We start from the raw sequence: 21,099 nt of genomic DNA, 5'->3' as shown, positions 1-21,099 counted from the left end.
GCTCCAGCTCATTAGGAGCAGTCACGGAGGCGCTCGCAGAGGGCTCCCGACAGCTCTGCTCGCCCGGGGACAAACCTTGCCCAGCGCCCTCGTGGTTTTGCGAGAGTGGCCCCGTGGTGAGCCCGTGGCACTGACCCCAGCTGGGAGAAAACTGGGGGGGAAAGAAAAACACCGCCACCAAATATGGCCCGGCCATTCATTTTGACTCTATTCACAGCTATTCACAGCTCCTTATCTTCCTCCTGCAAACATTTGTGTAAGCTTAGCATTTGTTTGCAAGAAAGACCATAATAAAAGGAAGTGCCACAGAGTTCTGTGCAAGCAGCCGGGTGTTGGGTACGCAGCTTCCAGGCTAGAATGAGCCTTCGTGTATGCACATCAGGAAAAGCACACCAGGCTGTGATTTATGAGATTATTTCGGAGCAAGCAACGCCGGGCTGACAGCAGGGCTAGGCACCCGGACCTCACCATGGAGCCGGCAGCACCGGGCAGGCTGGCAGCGCCTGCGTGACACGGGGGGACCCAGCCCCCTGTGACAAGCCACTGTTTTTAGCGCACCCCCGGCAGGTGCTGCGGGAGGCAGCGGAGCCCCCTGCCAAATGCCAGCCCAGGTCACGGGGTGACCACGGGACTCCCCAGCAGACCGGCACCTGGGAGGGCCGGGTGCTGAGCCCCAGCCTCCCGCCTGCCCCTCGCTGGCTCCCCAGAGCGCCCGGAGCAGCTTCCCAGTGCTTCCCGTGGCTTTTCCCACAGGAGCAGGGGATCCTGTGTCCTGGGTGCCTGCAAAGCGCTCTGCCAGGGGTGGGCAGGGGCACGAACGCGGGGGTACCCAGTTCCCTACCCGTCTGCAAGGTTTTGGTGCAGACACGTCCATCGCTTCCTTCTCAGCCCATGCTGGGCGTGCGGCCAGTTCTCACAGGAAGGATGCCTCGAGAAGAGCAGAGCTCTCTGGGCTCCCTTCTCTCTGGCTTCCTCTCGGGCTTGTCACTCTTTCCAGCAGGGTTTGTGGGCCAGGGGCCGCGCCGTGCGCCAGGACCAGTCCCTGCACGGCCCCGTTCTGCGCCCACAGCACATCAGGTGGCAAACAGGCTGCTGGAGGTTACTCGCAAGAGAGAAATGGAGGTACCCTCAAAAATAACAAAAAACATAAAACTCCTTCCAGAAAGGGTGACAGCCACGCAGCTTTGAGCTCTGTGCTGCCAGAGAAATGGCACCGCCAGCAGCTCGCTTCACACGTTGCTCTGGTGGCGTGAAGTCCTCTTCCCACTTCCTCCAGAAAAAAATAGAAGTGAGTGCAAACACGAGAAAGCTGTCTCCTTCCCAGGGCCTGGAGACAAACCACGGAGTCTTCTGCATATTTGTGTAGCTTCTTTTGACCCAGTCACCCCCAAAGCATCCAAACAATTTTAAATCTAGGACCCTTCTCCAGCATGCCAAGGGTATCACTGGATCCACTGGGAAGTGCCCGAAAGCAGCACACCCCACGTCCCAAAGCGGGTATTTGTGCTGAGTGGCACAGGACACAGACCCCACTGGTACATTTGTCTCTTCCCAGCATTTCTGATGTACCTGCTCCATGGGTCCCTACACGTTCAGCAGGAAGCACAAAAGCAATTTCTATTAATTCCAGCTCTATACACACACGTACATATCACGGTCACCTCCAGACTCACTCCAGAGCCCTTTTTAAGCAGGATCTCAGCTTTTAAAGCAGCTGGCTCTAGAGGCAAGGGGGCTCTGTCCCTGTGCAGCAGGAGATCTGCAGCGGGCAGAGGCCAGCCCTGGTGGTGCCGTGCAGGGCTGGGCTCTGCGGGATGCCCACTGCCAGCCCCAGCACTGCACAGAGGCAGCTCGCCTGCGCTGGGACATGGCAGCGCTGTCCCCCGGGAGGACATGTGTGGCACCGCCACACAGCAGCACATCACCCAGCAGGTCCCACGTCACCTCCGAGCAGGTTTGTGGCCAGAGCTGTTCCCACCCCACTGATGAGCCATTATTGCCATCGCTTTGCTCTGGAGCACGCAGGCACAGTGTTAATCACAAACAGAGGCTGGCAGCCTCCAGACAGCGTCCTGGCCAGCAGGAGAAGCCACTGGTGCTGCTGGTTCTGCTCCGGGGCTGGCCCCACTCCTGCCAGTAAGCGTGGGCCATCTGAAGAGGTGTGAGCACGAGGCAAGCCGCTCCTTTCAAGCAAGCAGCTCCAGCAAGTCATTACCATGCAGTGTTTTTCCACTTTCTGCTGTGTACAGGCATTTCCCAGAGGTCAGGAGGAGAGCAGCTACTTGCAGAGCAGGCATTTGCCCTGCTGGCATAGCGGGAACAGTGACCCTTTTCTTTTCATAATGCTGAATTGATAGGCGGGCGCTGGCAGGCCGCGGTGCTGGAAGCACGGCGCGGGAGGCTCGCTGGTGCCTGCCCCAGGAGCTCAGCGCTGCCCCAGGACCAGCACCAGGCCCCACCTGGACGGCACAGCAGCAGCAGCAGCTTCCGCGTGGCCCCTGCCCCAAAGCAGCCGTCACCGGGGCCACCAGCGGGCTGGGCTCCTCTCACCACCTTGCTCTCCCCAGGAGCGCAGACACAATTTGGGGGATGAAGGCACAAAGGATGTGACCAAGCTGCTCTTGCTCTACATCCAGTTTGCCCACCTGATTTTCCACTTTGCTTTCCATGCCTTTTCTCTTAAAAAGTCCCTCATTAAGAACAACCCCGACATGCGAGCTGCAGTCTCCAACAACGCATGTCAGGAACGTGCGTAACCCACCAAGTTCTGAAGACTTTTTTCTAGCACACGGAAGTGTTACTGCTTGGTTTTCATTACAAAGTGAATTCACGTGGAAGCGGCGTGTCCTGGAGCAGGTACCCGGCTTTGTCCATCATACTGGGGCTCCGTGCCACTGCTGCCCCTCGGAGGCTGCCCGTGCCCCGCAGCCCAGGCAGGCTGTCCCCGCACGGCACCTCCCTGAACAGGAGCACCCCGCACCCAAAGCAGAACTGTGCGATGCCAGCCGACAGAGGAACGGTTTGGGCACATCCAGCCTTGGTTATACATTACCACCCGACACAATCAGCCCTGACACAGAGAGGCACACAAACAAAAAGGCCATTTGACAACAAAGGAGAGTTATTTCCAGGGGCAGTTGCTGCTTCTACTTTGAGGAACGCTGGGCAAGCTATTAATACAGCAAATGAACTCATGCTGTGACCAAAACAGAGGGAAAACGCCCTGCCCTTTGCCTCCAGGGCACCCTGAATTTACCCACAAACAGGCCGGCTCGTGGCAGCGCGGATCCTGCAGGCGTAGCGGGGCCGGGGGGCACCGGCGGTGGCAGGGGCACGTCCAGGGGCTCCCGACAGCTGGGAGAGAGTGGGCACGAGCACCCGGCCACCTCCGTGTCTGTGCTGCTGCCACGGGGATGGCTTTGCCAGGGACAGGCAGAGCCCCGAGCAAGCTGCCAGCTCCTGGGCTCCCCGAGGCTGTGAGAGGAGACCCCCAGCCCCCAGCAGAGTGTATTCTGCACATTTCCACGCAAAGGGGGTGTTGGTGTTTGCCACTACCAGCAGAGGTATTTAACAAACACTGGGTTGTTTAGTACATACACAAAAGGCAAATGGACTTCTCAGATGACTAGTCCTCAAAGAGACTCCAAAAGTCCCCAACTTTGCTAAATCGGAGATAACATCACTGAAAAATCAGAGATAACATCACTGAAAAAATATAGCCAAGGATTCTTTTGTGGAAGTTAGGATGGACAAGCAGGGGTGTGCGCTCGCTCCATTTCACGGGGGCTCTGTGAATACAAGCTGGCAGTGATTAGCTAGAAAACTTGTCGACTTTGACAAGAGGAGTTTTGTTTCAGTAAATCCCATTAAAGTCGAAGTTTCAGCCTCGCTAAGGAGCCCGCCCTGGCTCCCCCCCGGACGGCGTGCCTCCCCCAGGCCTGCGGCTCTCCGTCCTTCTGCCTCTCCTGGGGCTTCCCACCCCTGTCCTCGCCGTGCACATAGGAGGGGAGTGACACCAGCGGCAAAAATAGCTTCACCCACCCCTCGGGTGAAGCAAAAAATAACCCCTCCCTCCCACTCTCTAAGGCAATTAAAATACACTTGAACCAAAAGCAGTGCTGTGCTGAGCAGACGAGGCTTGTTTGGGAAACATGAGGTGCAGGAAAGGAGCGTTTCAGGCAAAAAGCTTCCATTTGGAGATTTGGAGCAGCCAGATGAACCAAGCCACCATCAAACCACCTCCTTTGCCAACAGCAAGCAGGGGCAGCACCTCCGTGCACTTGGCCACAACCTCGTTAGAAGCAGCAGTGGGAGAAACCCACCCACACCCCCATCCATCCCTCCCTGCCCTCCAGAAGCACACCTGCAGGGCCTGGCTGGTTGGATGCTCAGCACCAGTAGCTGTCCCCTTACACCCTGCTCGCTGTGCCCTGCTGGAAGCACAGCCGTGGCTGAAGCATCCCAACGCACACGAGCTCGGCGCCCAGCCACCTTCATAGCCGCCTGTTTGGCCATCGCTGAGGGGGGCGGTTTGAGTTCGTGGTCCTGCAGTACCCCACGGCTTTGATTAGGATGGGGCCTGGGGGAAGACTGTTATTTAAATGCACTTAAAAGAGTAACTGATATGGTAACTTTAACTTGTGTGATGCCTCAGCAGAGGCCTTGCAAGCAGATCCAAGCGATACAGAAGGAAGAGCTGAGTGACTTTTACGAGGACTACCACTAACTGGTCTAAACTCCACGAAAATCCTCACGCTGAGGCGCAGGAGCGTGAGGAGAGCCCACAGCGACTCCCACACACGAGGGCCTCCAGCAGAAGCCTGCTGAAGGCATCCCGAGGATGAAAACAAGCGCCAGAGACGTACACATCTTACACAAAAAAAAGGGGCACCAGCAGAATGCTCACAGGCGTTTTCCCTTCCTCACGGGAATATCGCCAAGCTGCCAGACCATGGCTGGAACATTAATCTTCCTCCCCAGAAGAGAGGCGCCAGACCAGCACGAGGAATTACTAGCATCTCGTATTATTAGCAAGAGCAGGAGGGCTCGTACGGCAAATGTATAGCGACAACAAGGGGCTGTGCTAGGCGCAGGCAGACGGAGCGGACCCAGGGCACGGCCCTGCCCGCGGCCTGCACGAGGCCGCCCCACGCCCAGGGATGAGGGGCCCTGGGGTCCTTCCCTCGGCCGGGCCGCCAAAACCAGGGCAGAACGGGGCAGAAAAAGCAGACAAACCCTCATGCTGCAGAAGTGGAAGGCAGCTGTGCGGTCAGGGAAGGGAAAGGGCTGAGGGGGCACGAGGGGTTTGGTCCCGGCCTCCCGCGGCCGGGTGCAGGAGGGACACGCGCCCGCCGGTGCCTGCCCACAAGCCTCCAACCCCAAAACACCCGCCGGCAAAGAGAGAACAGCACAGGCAACAGGGACGCATTTGTCTTCCAGGCTTTCACGATTAAATGCCACTTGGTGAATTAGGTTTGACCGCCTCATATTTTAGCACATAGCTCCAGGGACAGCTGTTGTCTCGGGAAGGTCCCAGGCACATTTCTGGCCGAGTTTGGGATTAATTAAGAGGAGCGAGGAATCTCTGTCAGGTGCTGCCCTGCTCCCTGTAAAGCGGGGCAGCCCCTGCAAGTTTAACCCCCGCAGGATCAGGGGCAGAGGCTAGGCAACGCTCCCGGCTCTCCTCATGCCCTTTCTTTAGGCCAGGAGCGGCACCGGCAGGGGCAGGCCCTTCTCGCTCAGGAGACGGAGCAGGACAGCAAGGGCCCGGCCCGTGCCCACCAGCCGCAGCCCCGAGAGGCATTTCCAGGCTGGACAGGAGCCACGCGCACTGCTGCTAACCTTTGGGGATGCCAGGAAAACTCAAAGGACACTTCAGAACACACTTCAGGCAAACACTTAAGCACAAAAGCTTTATTATTTAACAGCAAATTCTTTTCTTCCCCCGGCCCCCCGTGGCCGCTGGGAACGTCCTGCCCTTGGACCCACGCCGCCAGCAGCGGGGCAGCTCCCCAGCACCACGCCGAGGGCTGGGCTGTGCTCTCTGCTGCCCTGGTGCACAGCAGGCCGAGAGCCAGAGGAGGAAAAGCGAAGGGGGGAGATGTAAGAGCAGATTTCTGTCCTGACGGCTCTCCGACTGACACAGGGGAATGCTGGCCCACAGCTCCGTGCGTGCTGCTCACCCCCGGCACGGTGAGGCTCCACCGGCACCTCCAGCGAGAGCACCACGGGCTTGTGTCTGACCCACACGCTTGGCAACATCCAAACTTTGACAGTCGGGTTACGAGGCTCTTAACATCAAAACAAAGGCACCTTTCCTTCCCAAATTATAAAGATGCCGTGGGGCTGCTGCTTGTAAACCGTGTGCCAGGAGCGAGGCGGCTGCGGCCCCGTCTCAGCGCTGGCGCCTGGTTCCCATCGCTGCTGCAGCGCCCGCGGGCCCGGGAAGCGTCCCGGAGCAGGGCAGGCGGCCAGACCACACCGCTCACAGCGCGGGGCGCGAGCCTGCATTGTCTCGGGCTGCTGTCGCCGTTCCCGAAGAATTCAGAAGCCCTGAGAAAGAAAGAGGCAGCAACCACATCCCAGTGCTCAGATGCATTTGTTTGTTTCTTTAAAGGAGGACTGAGTTATGGGAAGAGAGAGGTTTTAAATAAGTGTATGGTATAAATAATTGCACCAGCTGTTTATGATCCTGAGACAGCAACACAAAACACCAGAATAAGACTTGAAAAGAACCAGAAAGCACCATTCAAGTGAAATCCAGCAGTTCTCGCTGAGCTCTGAAATTTAGCCTGCCTTTTTCTGGTAGGACCGATGAGCTCACCACAAATCTCTGCCTCCTGCCTCGCTCGGGGCGACAGCAGAATTGCAGAAGCACGGAGGGACCAGCAGCAGCTCCTCTCCGCCCTTTCCACTGGGAGGAAGCGCAGCAGGCACAGACACCTCAGGGCACTCAGTTCTCCGTGGGAAGTCACAGATGGGGCAGAGCATCAAGGAAAGGGCTTCACACCCCTGGGGCTGTGTTAGAAACGTGAGCATCCCCACCACATGCCTCGGGACAGGCCGGCACAGCAGCGGGGGGATGGCAGCACCGCCGTGCCCCCAGCCCCACCGCCCCCACACACCCATGGTCGCTGCTCGTGCCCCTCGGCAGCAGCACGCCCTCACCAACGCTCCCGTGACCTTGCTCATCCCCGGCCCAGTGCTCCCCACTGCACAGGCTCCAGCATCCTCAGGCAGTCACTGTGCTGCCAGATTTTGCCCAGGGCAGCAGGACACCACCCGAAATCCTTCCCTCAGGGCAGGGCAGGTCAGCCACCAGAGGAAAAGGCATTGGATCCAAGGGAAACAAGAAAACGCTTGTTTAGCCAGCCCCAGCCTCCTCATTCCCCCCTCCCAAAGGTGCAAGGAGCTTCAAAGAGCCGCCGGCCATGGGAGGGGCAGGCACGGTGCAGGTGGATGGGATCAAGGGGATCCGGGATCCTTATCAGCCCATCACAGCCACGCTGCCCCTGCCCGGGATGTGACTGCGCCACGGTGCCAGGCACGGGCAGGTCCCAGCCCACCTCTGGCCCCAGCTGCCAGCAGCCGTGGCAGTGCGAGCACACGGCGCGGAGCCACGGCTTCAGGACACGGGGGGAGGCAGGAGGCTGCTCTCAGCTCGGTCTCAGTGTCGGGTTTCCAGGGAGAGGCAGAGGGGTTCTGTGCGACCCGGGTGCACCAGAGCCTCGTGGAAGCAAGCGCGATCTGGCCAGAGCACTGGTGACACCTCAAGGATCATCCTGAGCACAACACGCCTGCAAGCTCTGAGCCGGGACCTGCAGTCAGAGCAGCACCGGCTATAGTCTAAGCTCCAGCCTGAGATGGGGCGGGGTGGGGGACTTAAAATGACTTGCAGGGACCCCAGGAATTACTCAGGAGTGAGAGGGACAACGCTGGCAGCTGCAGAAGGGGTGCTGTGCAGGACTAGCACATCCCACAGCAGGACCCAGCAGCAGGACAGCTCCGAGCTCTCCTGCCCGTGTCCCCAGGCTGCCCGCGTGGGCACCAGGGCTGGCGCTGCTGCCCCGTGGCAGCCCGTGTCGGGGGGGTGCGGCACCTTCCTGCAGGGGAGCGCAGGGCACTTCTCAATCTCATGAAGTCTGCCAGCAGACACCTATTATTCTGTTTTTGCAGAGCAAAATTAAAGTTAAAATCCTGATAATGGAATTGTTCAGGGCAAGAAAAGAAACAGCAGCAACTCTGGGTAGGGATCTCTTCATTTTAAGCCTCATTAACCTGCAGATTTTCCTCTGCAGCACCTGTCTTGATTGAACAAAGAACGAAGCAGAGCATACAGGCGGGTTTGTACTTATTTTAACAGCAGGAGGACATGCCAGGTGCTAGAGAGGCTCAACCTGGTTTTGGAAATTACTTTTCAGCAGATTGCTTGGTCACTCCAAGGGTGGCTCATAGGAGCCCAATGCATCTGTGCAAACAGAACGGTCACGAGCCACAAGGGTGCAGGTGATGGGACGCAGGTGATGGGATGCAGGTGACAGCACCCGCAGCCACCGCCTCTCTGCAGTGTCCGAGTTCTGACCGTGAAGGCAGACCACCTGCCTCACCTAAGAGGCAGACAAACTTACCAGCCAGCCAGGCCACGTCGCCGTTTGCCCAGGAGAAGGAAGAAAGACATCATCCTCATCATCCTCCTCATCCAGGATGCCCTGCTCACTCCTCAGTGCTGCCCAGAGCGACTCGAGCTGCCACGCAGCACCCATTTCACTCTCGTCAAGCACATGCCTGTGCTTTGCCTGAGAGCACGCATTAAATGCCAACAGTTCATCACTTCTGGGCGATGCGTTCTCATTTACGCTGTCCCCTCTGTGCCACAAGTGACCCACCGTGAGGCTGACAAGGCTCGGCTGCTGCCCGCAGGCTGTCCCGGGGACAGGACCACCTGCACAAGGTGAGGAGTCCTCCCCTATGGACACGTCGTCGGGCTCCTCCCCGGGACCGTGCTGGCTGCTCCACGGACAGAAGAAGCTGTAGACACCTCCATCCTCCTCGTGATCTGAAGAGGGCAAGGCCAGGAACGCGTGCTGCTGGCCTGGAGCAAAAGGTGGCTTCGCTCCGTGTTCTGCGCTCCCCATCTCCATTGTCCATGGGCAGAAATCTCCGGCTGACGAAGGGAAACTGGCGATGCAGAAACAGCTTCACTTTGTTCTTCCCTAGTGAGAGCCACTTAGCAGAAGACAGTTACTTTGCTGGTCTTATTTTTCTACAATCCCCATTTCCGTTCCACCCAGTTACAAAGCGGTGTAGCAGTATTTACTCCAGACACGTTCATACTTGACTCAGGTTGGATATTAAGAAAAAATTCTCAGAAAGAGCGGCAAGGCACTGGAGCAGGGTGCCCAGGGAAGTGGTGGAGTCACCACCCCTGGAGGGGCTTAAGGAAAGGGTAGATGTGCCGTGTGCTTAGGGACGTGGTTTAGCGGGCGATATTGGTGGCAGGCAGACGGTTGGACCAGACGATCTTAGCGGCCTTTCCAACCGTAACGATTCTGTGATTTCCTTGCTGCAACACTCGGTCTCTGCTCCACTTGTACTGGACATTTCAGTACTCTGTGAAGCCTGGGTAGCCTAAAAAGGTAAAAAAAAAAAAAAAAAAAAAAAAAAGAAAGAAGTGCTTTAAAATATTCTGTGCACGTTGGAACAGAACTAACTAGTGATACAGCAGCTCCCTGAATGTTGTCCTCTAATACACTTCCTGCAGGAGATGCTGCCTATCACACTGCACGAGGACTGCCCCTCAGCCTTCCCCGTTTATTTTGTATTCTTCATTTCTCTCTTATAATAGGGAACTGCCGATACCCCTTTAGAGTGAGCTTGTTTCGCATATCATTCTCTTTGCACTGCTAGCAACCCCAAGCTGGGGGAAGAGATGGGGTTTGGAGAGCTCCTGCTGAGGCAGGCTGGGCCTGGGTGCTGGCTGAAGCTGTTTCGGACCAGGACAAAGATGCGTGTGATGGGCTGGGGCAATGCCTTCCACACGCAGAAGCTGAGCAGAGACAGAGAGCAATTGCTCCGTTCCCTCTCTCCCAGTAAGGGTAAGGCTGGCAGCACTGGGAGCTCACCCCCGCCACGGCTGCTGCTCTCCTGTCTTACCGGAGGAAGACTGCAGTCCCCGAGGCTCTCATTGACATCCAGCCCCCTCTCTTCAGCCTGCGACACAACCAGCAGGCTTATCAGGACCAGAAGGCTGGAAGCCCAGCCGTGTCGGTGTGCCTGGCACAGCGAGGCTGTAGCGAGCTGAACAAAACTGCCCCTGTTCGTTGTCCTGTGCAGCAGCGGCTTTGAACTCTGAAATGCAGGCGCAGGGTGACAAGGTTCAAGGCAAGTAACCGCTGAGAAAATAAAGCTTTACTTCCCACATCAGCAGGTAGAACCTTACTGCTTTTCATTCTCACTGGGCTGAGAACAAAATCTAGAAAAAACCCCGGAGACAAGCACACAGACAGCACACCTCAGGCACTGCCTCCCGGACAAGGATGACAGCAGAGCAAGGCAGCGCCCCTGATTTCTGCCCAAACCAGCAGCCTGGCTCCCCACCACACCTTCCCTTTATCTCGCTGCCTCTGGGCACGGTTTGCCCCGTCTGGTCCCTTCGCCGCCCTGCAGCGAGTGCCCACAGAACAGTCTCGGCCCCCAGGCCCAGGGCACGGGGTCTTCCCCGGGCTGACCACGAGCAATGTGAGAAGTCAGCAGCCTGAGGCTCGGCTCCGAGCTGCTGCAGGCATTTTTTCAGCCATCTGTCAGAAAGCCAGAGGTCAGAAGTTACGGTTTCACTCTGACAGCAGTCTCTGATCCCACCAGGACGTTTGCTCACCCTTCCCTCTGTTCTTCCTAGGCCATCACGTACCCAACTGCAATCCAGGGCGCTGGGTGCGGGCAGCACAGCCCGACCCTTCCCAGCAGCGGCGAGTGAAGTGTGTGCACAGGTCAGGCTGTGCCTGCATTAAGTCCTGCTCTGCCTTCTGTTCGGCGTCCTCCTGGTCCCAGCGATGTGGCAGCAAAGCCCAGGCACCCTGTCAAGGCGGGGGGAGCTACGACCTCCCTGCTCCGCGTACAACAGACAACCTGCAAGCTGCCACCGGACCAGGGTGGTCTCAGGAAGCTCTGTCAGGTGCAATGTTTTGCTCCAAGAGCAAAGCAAAATAAGTTACAAAACACCGCTTCTACCAAAGGTTATTTTTTTTTTTTGACACTTTTGATAACATCTTTTAGTAATGTGCAAGGTGAGCTACTTGGATTACTCGAACATCGCTCCAAGAGTGAGACTGTCTTGAAATTTTCCATGCAGTTATGTCAGGCCAGTTTTCAGACGTGAAGCACCTAATCAGCCCTGACTGTGAGCGTACAGAATAATCTTAAAATTTGCTCCGTTTTCCACACAGCAATAACTTGGGAAAGGGTAAAAATGAATTGCTTTGAGCAATTACTTCACAATTTGCCGAAGTGTAAAAGGCTAGCACGCTTCAGAGCATGAACACGTTAATTGACTAATAGATGGAAATAAGCCAAAAGGTCTGAACAATCTCCTGTGCACAATTCTAACTGAAGTCAGCCTAATGAATATGTTGATTATTGCCATCTTATGGGAAAAAGAGGCACACTTAATCATTTCCTCATTGCCACAGTAAATATTGTTGAAAGTAATCTTCTTGCTCAAAATTCAGTATTATAGAAAAGGCCAAATAGGTGCAGACCCCATAGCATGAACAGGTCAGGCACAAAATTAAGAGTCTTAACGTGCTGGTTACTTGGAACCTCAGCCTCAAGGAAATGAATTATAACTCAAATGGCAGCTCTCATTAACCAGATAACACACACACACACACACACACACACACAAACAAACAAACAAAAAAAAACAGGGCTGCTGCATTTTAAATCTCTGCCAACAGAGCAGAAATAGCCATGGGATGGGGGAGATCGCTCCGTGTGCCACGGCAGGATCCAGGATCCTGTCCCCCCGTCCCGAGGTGCCGGTGACCACCAGCACGCCCAGGCTGCACCCAGCCCAGCAGGCAGCAGTCATTGCTTGGGCATGCAGCGAGCTGGGTGCCTGCTGCTGCTTTATCTGGCGACCCCCCTGTGAGCAAGGAGCATTTCCTGAACACGCTGGAGAAAACGGGTAGCGAAGCCCCCGGTCTGCCACCACTGTCTTCAGCAAAGCGTCTGCAGCCAGCACAGCCAGCACCCAAAGGACAAGGTGCTCTTTGCACCCCACAGGGCAGTGGAAGACAACAGATGTAGTTCTTCACTTCACTGCCTCTAATTCCATTCTTAGAAATATTTTTAAAGTGCTATTTGTTTATCAGACTGCCTTCCCACCCCTCCGCTGCCTCTTTACCCTTAGTACTTCCTTACCTTCGTGTTTTAACAGCAGGGCTCGATGCCGGTCAGATCCACTTGGCAGACCCCTCAGCGAGGTGTTGCTGAGATCTCCCTCCCCGAAGCGGCCGGCAGCCTGAGACTGCCTGCATCAATGCTGATTTCGAGGCCAACCAGCTCAGCTGTTTTTACATTTAGGGCCTGTGACCGGGCAGGAGCAGAGGCAAGATTTAAGCGTGAGCAAACCAATGCCACCGCTTGGCACTGAACAGCCCTGGCACACCTGACGCATTTTGCTCTGGGCTCCGCGCTGCACCAGGAAGAAGGGAAGTAGTGGTGGGCAGGGACTGGAGACTTTCACCCTTGCATCTTGCTGGTGCTACCAGCACGCAGCTCCTCTTCTGTGCCGGGTCCTTGCAGAACCTGGGTGCTACTGGCACTGGGGCACATCTTGTCATCGACCCTCAGTGAGAATTGTTTTTCACTGCCCAGAACGCCCAAGTGCTGGATTCCCTGCAGCACCTCTGTGTGGGACGAAGGCTTAACACGTACAGAGTAAACGCTCTTTCTGGTCCTAGCTCCTAAGAACACCCGTACAATTGGCTAGAACCTAAGAACATCAGGTATTTACATGCATCTGTGATAGCAGCAGTTCTCCTGAGTAGAGGGAAATGACGACTCACACCTCCCGGCGGTGCTCCTACCAGCTTCCATTAACTCACCGAGGCACACATGCATGGTTTAAACGCTTAGGAAAATTCTGTAGGAGTAGAGAATTCAACTGTTTCCTACCCCACCTTCTTTCAGTTCATTCCGGATCCCCAGGCCACACAACGTCTTTCCTTGGACAAAGCATCCGCAGATGAGCGCTGTGCCCCGTCCGTGCGGGCAGGCCCCGGGACGAGGCATTCCTTCCTGTTACGTTGGCTGCCAGCAGTACAGCGTACGTGGCACTTCTCATCCACGTTTCATATGTTAGTCATACTCGTTTCAGTGTCTTAATCTATACATTTTGAAGTTAACACGAATTACTTTCATTTTCATTGGTGTTAAATAGATCAAAATCAAATTCAGACTCGAACACCTAACTTCAATTAATAAACTGTATTAAAAAATCTTTGTGGGAAAAAAAGCCTGGTTTATGCATCAGAAAACCATCCACGTTCTCCGCAGAAAAGTAAAGCCCTTCATTAAAGGTGAGACATCCGCTTTTCTTCTTGCTGCCTTTCCAGCTCTACACAAGAAGGAAGAGGCTTCCCCTTTGACGACACATACTGCATGCTTCTAATCACACTTGCACCGAGCACATCTCAACAGAGAGCTGAGAAACGAGGTCACAGTGAGCTACAGCAGCGAGGATTCCTGGCCAAGAACATCAGCGTCCTCTACTCTGCTAGAGCAAACGGTGATTAAAAACCCACCATTTTAAGGGATAACTTCATTCAACCGGAGACGTGAAAACTTAGGAAATCTAGTTTCCTACTTGCCTCCTGACAGCTAAAGCTTTATTTATGTCACATCTTTAGTGATAAAAATCCACTTACACGTTTCACTGCTTTAGAAAATGATGGCTTCCATGCTAATGGATTGCCACGGGGTTTAAAATAATATATTTTTTTTAAAAATCATTATATAACCAGTATTTTTCTGCATATTCTTCCAGATTTAAAATAACTCGACTAAAATCTCTAGTGACCAGTTGAAAAGTGAATCTAGTTAATATAAAAATAATTTCCTTCTCGTATGTAAGCCAAGAGCAGTATGTTACAGAACAAGCCATCATGAGACGCGTCAAAGACAAATAAGACAAAAACTGGGATTTTGTTTAATTCCTCTTCAAAATCATTTTCCTTCTTTCCTAAAAGATTCTGGATCAATCAAGTGTTGCTCCAATTATGTTTCAGATACGATACCGCATTAAGTCTCAAGATACACTGGATATTAAATACTGCAGAGATAGAATTCCAAGGATTTCTACAAAAGCATGGTTAAATTCTTGTGCTGAAATAGAAAAGATTTTTTCCTCAAAGAATTCAACTCACTCATCAATAGGTTTCCTATCTTTCTACTTCCCTAGAGTATTTCTTTTCAGATTCACAAAGCCAAACTAATGTTTAAATGAATGGGAAACAGCACACCTAAAAAAAAATAAAGAAAAATCACATTCCTTACCAGTAATAATTTAATGGATGTTTAAAAATTCCCCATTTCCATTTTATACCCAAGCATATGAAACACCAGAGCTCCCTCGCAGCAACCTAGGAGAGAGACACGCCGAGGTGTTCGGGAGGCAGCAAGAACAGCCGGCAGCTTCACAGGCGCTCGCTGGGGACTGTCCTGCGACCAAGAAGGGTCCCTGCAGAGGAACCGATTTTTTCTTTTCCTCTTCTCCGCGCTCCCAGAAATGCAAAAATGTACTTTTAGTCCTCGCATTTAGAAGTTTCTATCCCAATTACCAAGTATTTATAGTGTTTATAGCAGAGACTTCATTTTTATATATAAATATAAATTAGGTATATTTACACTTTAACAGGACCCACTTACATCAATTTCAGGTCTATTTGCATTACTACAGGAGAAAGGAAATCTGATACTCATTTTCAGAAAAAAAAAGGCATTTTAACAGCAGTTTCTTCACCTCCAAGACATTCTAAGATTTCCCCCTCGTACTTCTTACTGAAAATAATGGCAACATAAATAATTTCTGTACAGTCTTCAACAAGCAGTTCTCCAGGTCTCAATCCCTACGCTGAAATACAAATGACCCACTTGTATGCCTGCGTACGGTTCTCCAGGCAGGCGGCAACACACCTACCAGCAGCACTGGAGAATAAGCCTCCTCTCCTTTTATAAAAAGTATTAGAAAAAAACTATAGAAAAGTTTCTCACATTTCATTGTAAGTACAAAGAAACAATATGCAACTTTGCATGTGTTTGTGTTGAAACACCGACCATGTAAACAACCAAATGAAAGTCACATATAATCAATTAGGAACGGAATTCGTCGGATACTCCGTAAGAGCCACCACCTTCATCGTGATTTATTTTCCTTCCTTCAACGCGCTTTAGAACTTTTGGACTTTCGTCCTGTTTGGCGCGTTAGCATCCAAACATCATACAGATCCAAACTTCAACTTACTTCCCAATTATTCTTTTTTTTAATATCCATTACTTTGTACCCTCCAGACACTCGGTTTTCCATTTTCACTATTCGGAGTGATAGCCAAGTCCCTTTCCGATTAGTCTCGACTGCTTCTCCAGAACTTTTAGCTCCAGATCAGAGTGGCAAAGAAAGATTTGTAACTACCCGGTGTACGCACTGTCTCCTTATTGGATATACGGACTAATCAGCGTAGCTGTGGTGTTGAAGGCATTTGGCTAAAACACCCTTGACATGCAAAGTGGCTGAAACATAAATACACAATACATTAATACGAGCAAAGACAGTTCCCTTCCCTTCTGCCCTGCTCTAATTAGTAGGAAATTGGACCCAACTTTTTTTGCTGAAATCTGATTTCAAAGTGAAAGCTCACAATCCTGTGGTGCACTGTATATACATTTCACCACTCTACAGGTGAAAAAGGAGTCAAACACGTTCTTCCTGACCAACACATAACAGCGATCAATTTCTATTATTTCGTAAGGCATATTCATCTTCAGTGAGAATCCAAGCATTAGCAAGAATTCTGCCAAGTCGCGTGATCCTATGACTTCACCTAACAAACTCCTTGAAGTTCCAAGGTCTCCCCCTCCACTTCTCAGGCAGAACAATCCCTGTCACAGCGCGCATCTTTTATTCAACATAACTAAAGGGCAGGGCTAATTAAAAAAAATAACCAGCAGCTGGACTTCAGTGTCTTTCAAGAAGAGGAACACACAAATGACCAATTTTGCAGTTCTCTGGCTTTATCCCAAAACCTGCTTTTTTACACCATCTCTCTCCATAAATTAGTAAGAGATAAAGCCAACGATTCACTGCAGTGCTCATGAAAGACTCGCAGTCTGTGTCACACAGTCTCTTCTGATCTGACATCACTGAGGTGTAAAGGTGAGAATCATCCAGCTGATAACGAAGTAGAAGAGGAAGATAGGGTACACAACAAGAGCTTTGCGGTTTGGAGGCTGACTGTCTGCCAGGAAAGCGGTAGATGCTGGTGACAAAGGAAAAGAAAAATTCTTGAAACGTGAACAACAAAAAACTGAAAGATCCACTGCAGATGTTAACAAGTTTGAATTAGTATCTTGACTGCAATTAAGCTGAAGGACATGAAGCGGTAACTCATTGTTCAGTAACAATGGTCTCTAATTGTACGTTAGAACTAAGATTGATTTATTACATAGAAAAACAGATGCCAATTAACGCTGTGCAATAAGATTCACAGAATCACAGAATTGTAGGGGTTGGAAGGGACCTCAAAAATCATCGGGTCCAATCCCCTGCCAAAGCAGGTTCCTCAGAGCAGGCTGCCCAGGTAGGCGTCCAGACGGTCCTTGAATATCTCCTGAGAAGGAGACTCCACAACCTCCCTGGGCAGCCTGTCCCAGTGCTCCGTCACCCTCACTGTGAAGAAGTTCTTTTGCATGTCGGTGCAGAACTGCCCGTGCTCTATCTTGCGGCCGTTGCCCCTTGTCCTGTCCCCACAAACCACTGAAAGAGGTTGGCTACATCCTTGTCTCCCACACCTCGGGTATCTATACACATTGCTGAGATCCCCTCTCAGCCTTTTCTTCTCCGGGCTGAACAGACCCAGGTCTCTCAGCCTTTCTTCACAGGGAAGATGCTCCAGGCCCCGAATCATCTTTGTGGCCCTCCGCTGCACTCGTTGCAGGAGATCCCTGTCTTTTTTGTACCGGGGAGCCCAGAAGACTTTATATAAAGAAAAGGAGAAATAATGCAAATGCACCTGCATGAGACTAGTGTTTTTTAAATGGCATTTATAACATAGGTCATGGAATAAAATACCTAGGAGTCTCACAGGAAGTTTAATACAAAATTATCATCTCTCCTTCAAGGGCAATTTGTGTATGACCACAAAAATCAAAGGAGCATTGGCAAATGGAAGGCAAAGGCAGAAATTCTTTAATGGGAGGGTGGTGAGGCACTGGCACAGGCTGCCCAGGGATGCCCCATCCCTGGAGGTGTTCAAGGCCAGGTTGGATGGGGCTTTGAGCAACCCTGTCTAGTGGGAGGCGTCCCTGCCCATGGCAGGGGGGTTGGAATTAGATGATCTTTAAGGTCTCTTCCAACCCAAACCATTCTGTGCTTCTGTGAAACGCTGAATGCCTGCCAGCACGAGGACTGGAAGAACAACTTCTACAGTACTGCAGCAGCCCAGAAAACACCTCAAGCTGCAACAATCCTTTGGCTTTGCTCAGCAAAACGCAAGCAAATCTCTCTCTTTAAGCACCGCACTACTCAGCGTGCACAACAGCGTTACAACACGACCACACTTACCTAACGTGGACCAACCAAACATAGCTATCACTACGATCAGACGAACAATGAAGCTGACGGTCCCAGAACCTGCTAGCAGTACCAGCCTGCACACCAGCATCGCTACCGTCAGGGGCAGGACACAGTAACCCAGGACGCACAGGCTCTGAAAAAACGATCTAGGAAGGAGGGTGAGAAATGGAAAAAAAAAAAGCAATCAGATCAAAACATCGCTGAAAATTGCATAAACTGGAGCATTTTGACTGCTCCCATTCCCAGCACTCACATAGTTCCTCCAAGCAGCTTTGAGTTTAGCGTGATGACAACTGCACCAAACCAGATGATGACAAAGACTTCAGCAAACTGCGGCCCTCCGTCTTCTTTACTATCTGCTGATCCACCCTGCAGCATCCTGTTGTAGACAACGGATATAAGGAGTTAATTCCAATTTCCGCCTGAGTTTTTGCAAACTTGGGAGTAGGTGAGAACAGGAAGCTGCAATGTCAGTTCCTAGTTAGGCTGAAGACCAATTATTTTTCATCTGCTTCCTTATTTTTGGTATCCTGAATCTTGTATAGGAAAGGAAAAGGACTGCTGCCCAACAGAGGGCACTTCGGTTCACTCGTGTACGTGTTCTGAGCACTGCACAAGTATACACAGGAGAATAAAAACATAGACAACAGACAAGATGACAAGAATTAAACTACTGAGAGTTTGGTAGGCACTGCACGATAAAATCAGGTATGCCTTAGGGTAAGATTGTAATGACAGGACGCAAACAACACAAGGCCTGGAAAGAGAAGCACTCGTAGATGTGAAAACTTCACTTACAACGTCTGCTTCTGATACTGCTTTAACAACGTTGTACTAAATGGTTTCTGTACTCTGAGTGTGTGGGAGCCATAGTCACCTCCCATCTACGGACTGCTAGATCAAACTTTTCTCCCCATCAGTCCTCCAGGGTACACAGCACGTACACTGCAGTTCTCAGACACAGGTTTTGGCCTAAGGGTTAGGGCCAAAGAACTCGTCCAACTGCGTTAGCATCAAGAACGATCAGAATCAGAATACTGTTCAGTAAAATTCTTAAGACAGGGTGAGGGCTTTTCAGTAAAATTCTTAAGACAGGGTGAGGGAGGGTTCACCCTTAAATCCTAAATATAAAGACAGGAGGTCTTAAGGGGCTTCAAGTGTTCAAAGTACATTTTATAAGAAAACCTACGAAGACAGTGTTTGTAGAAGAGCGAAGCAGCATCAGAAGAGCTCGATCTTAACACATGCAAAAGGGAATTCCAAAGTTCTTATTTCCCGAGTGTCAAAGACTCAAACAAACAAAAACAATAAAAATCCACTGCTTATCAGTACTTACAGCGCAAGTGAGACACAAAGCACCAAAGGGCCCCAAAGATCCCCTGGAGACAGAGGCAAAACCAAACATAAACATCACAGAATGACACTCAGTTGTTATTAGAGTAATAAAGCACCCTCTTCCAGCTCCCAGTATATTATTTTCCTCATACCTGCTTACAATTTTCTTGTTTAGCACCTTATGCCATATCCTGTACGTAACTTATCCAAAGCCTGCTACCCATTAAAGCTACTTGTCCTACATACTCCGACGCGCGTTCCGCTTTAAAAGAGCTCTGATAACCCTCTGATTTTCCACTTCTGCCATTCGGCATTAGCCAACAGAGAGAACGCAGACCAGACGCTTCTGAATCCCTCCTGTTCCACTGAACTCCTCCCTTCCCAGCGCGCACACAGCACGTTGGCAAAGCACCCTCTCAAGATCTTGAACATCCGCTTGTACGTACAGTCTCTGAGGAGCGCGCTACTCTTTTTCGGATACATGACGTGGACAAATTTCTTCCCAACAGCCTTTAGATCTCTCATCTGAAATAAAGAAGTCACTTTTAATTTGCCTTTTCATAAAAGTTACAGATCTCAACCAAACGCAGAAAGACAAAAAGTAAAGCGGTATCGGTAGTAAATCAGTACAGGATCCAACACAAAAATTTCTGAAGCATCCTCTGCAAAAAACAATGTTCTATTTCCCACATTCCTTAACGACCGCAAGCGTATTATATGCTCTAACAATACCCAATTCAGAAAAATGACTTGTTTGCTCCCCTAAGAAAATTAATTAAAAATCTGTTAGTCAGGACAGTCTTCTCCCACGTTGCATGTGAGGCTTTTACACTTGCACAGATTTTGAGATCAGAGAAACTCTGAGGCTGCAATTCAAATATTTTATGACCCGTGAGAACTGATTGCACACATGTAGTTCTAAAAAAAAATAAAACTTTTTTAGCCGTATAAGTAGAGTTATGCGAAAATACAGAGTTGCACGGCAGAGGGCCAAAGAGATCGGGAAAACACATTTTGCTACAAATAGAAGCAGGGACTGCGAACTTACAATAGTATCCCTAACAGGTTCATCCAGCGTGGAGAAATCTTCGTCAGGGGAGTGAGACCCGACAGGAACGGAGATCTCCCCTTCCACCGGAATGTCTTCAGATATCGACACATCTGCGAGGCCTGCAAACTAAGCACACGGTAAAGCCTTCAGAACGAAAGAAATACAAACCAACTCCTTCAACTGTTGGATTAAAGAGATACAAACCAACTGTGCAAATTGTTCCAGGGTTTTTCAGCTGGGTCTATGATGAAAGGAGCTGCTCAGAGCTTCAGGATACAACGTAAATACTCTTAAATAGTAAGATCACCAACAGAGCTGCACCATTGTCTGCTCGATTTAAACAGCTCGGTCTAACAAGGCGCTCTATCGGGTGTGTAGTTCTACACCAGCAATGCAATTCTGTTCTCAAACCGCCAGTAACCTGCTGTTCCCCTCTACTTAAACACCGACAGGTGAGTGAAATATAAAACTTGTATTTTGTAGACAACGCAATGCCAAACAGCCACGGAGCCAAGCACCGCAACTGTGCGCTGCCCGTAACGGGGCCGGGGGAGCGACAGCCCGTGAGGCAGCACAGGACAGCGCGGGCAGGCCGCGTCGGCGCCGGGTGAGCTGCCTGGAGCACAGCCCCTGGCACCGCGCGAAGCGAGACACCGGGGCGCAGCCCAGCCGGGCGGGGCGGCCGCGGGTGCACGGGGCCGTGCCCGGCCGGGGCAGCCGGCACTCACCGCACCCGGCCCCGGCCTCCAGCCCCCGGCCCGGCCCTTCCCGCCCGGGGCCGGGGCCTGCTTCGGACAGAGCCGAGGGCCGCGCACCGACCTGCCCTGCCCAGCCCTGACGTGCCCGGCCCTGCCCTGCCCTGCCC

General features: G+C 51.9%; 2 protein-coding genes across 2 annotated transcripts in view; one reads left to right on the top strand and one right to left on the bottom strand.

The window, feature by feature from the left end:
- Positions 1–14,183: 14,183 nt before the first annotated feature.
- Positions 14,184–21,099, bottom strand: part of YIPF6 (Yip1 domain family member 6) — a 17,266-nt gene continuing 10,350 nt past the window's right edge. Inside the window, exons 3-8 of the mRNA XM_035324439.1 lie at positions 20,232–20,360; positions 19,630–19,708; positions 19,185–19,227; positions 18,102–18,227; positions 17,837–17,994; positions 14,184–16,532 (exon numbers count right to left, since the gene is read on the bottom strand). Of these exons, the coding sequence (XP_035180330.1) occupies positions 16,414–16,532; positions 17,837–17,994; positions 18,102–18,227; positions 19,185–19,227; positions 19,630–19,708 (525 nt within the window). The 5' untranslated portion in view covers positions 20,232–20,360 and the 3' untranslated portion in view covers positions 14,184–16,413. The remainder of the gene's footprint in view (positions 16,533–17,836; positions 17,995–18,101; positions 18,228–19,184; positions 19,228–19,629; positions 19,709–20,231; positions 20,361–21,099) is intronic.
- Positions 20,984–21,099, top strand: part of OPHN1 (oligophrenin 1) — a 63,330-nt gene continuing 63,214 nt past the window's right edge. The window contains exon 1 of the mRNA XM_035324436.1: positions 20,984–21,011. The gene's annotated coding sequence lies outside the window, so the exon portion shown is untranslated. The remainder of the gene's footprint in view (positions 21,012–21,099) is intronic.

The sequence above is a fragment of the Oxyura jamaicensis genome, chromosome 4, assembly GCF_011077185.1.
Source record: "Oxyura jamaicensis isolate SHBP4307 breed ruddy duck chromosome 4, BPBGC_Ojam_1.0, whole genome shotgun sequence".
NCBI lineage: Eukaryota > Metazoa > Chordata > Aves > Anseriformes > Anatidae > Oxyura > Oxyura jamaicensis.
This window is presented reverse-complemented; position numbering and strand designations above follow the sequence as displayed.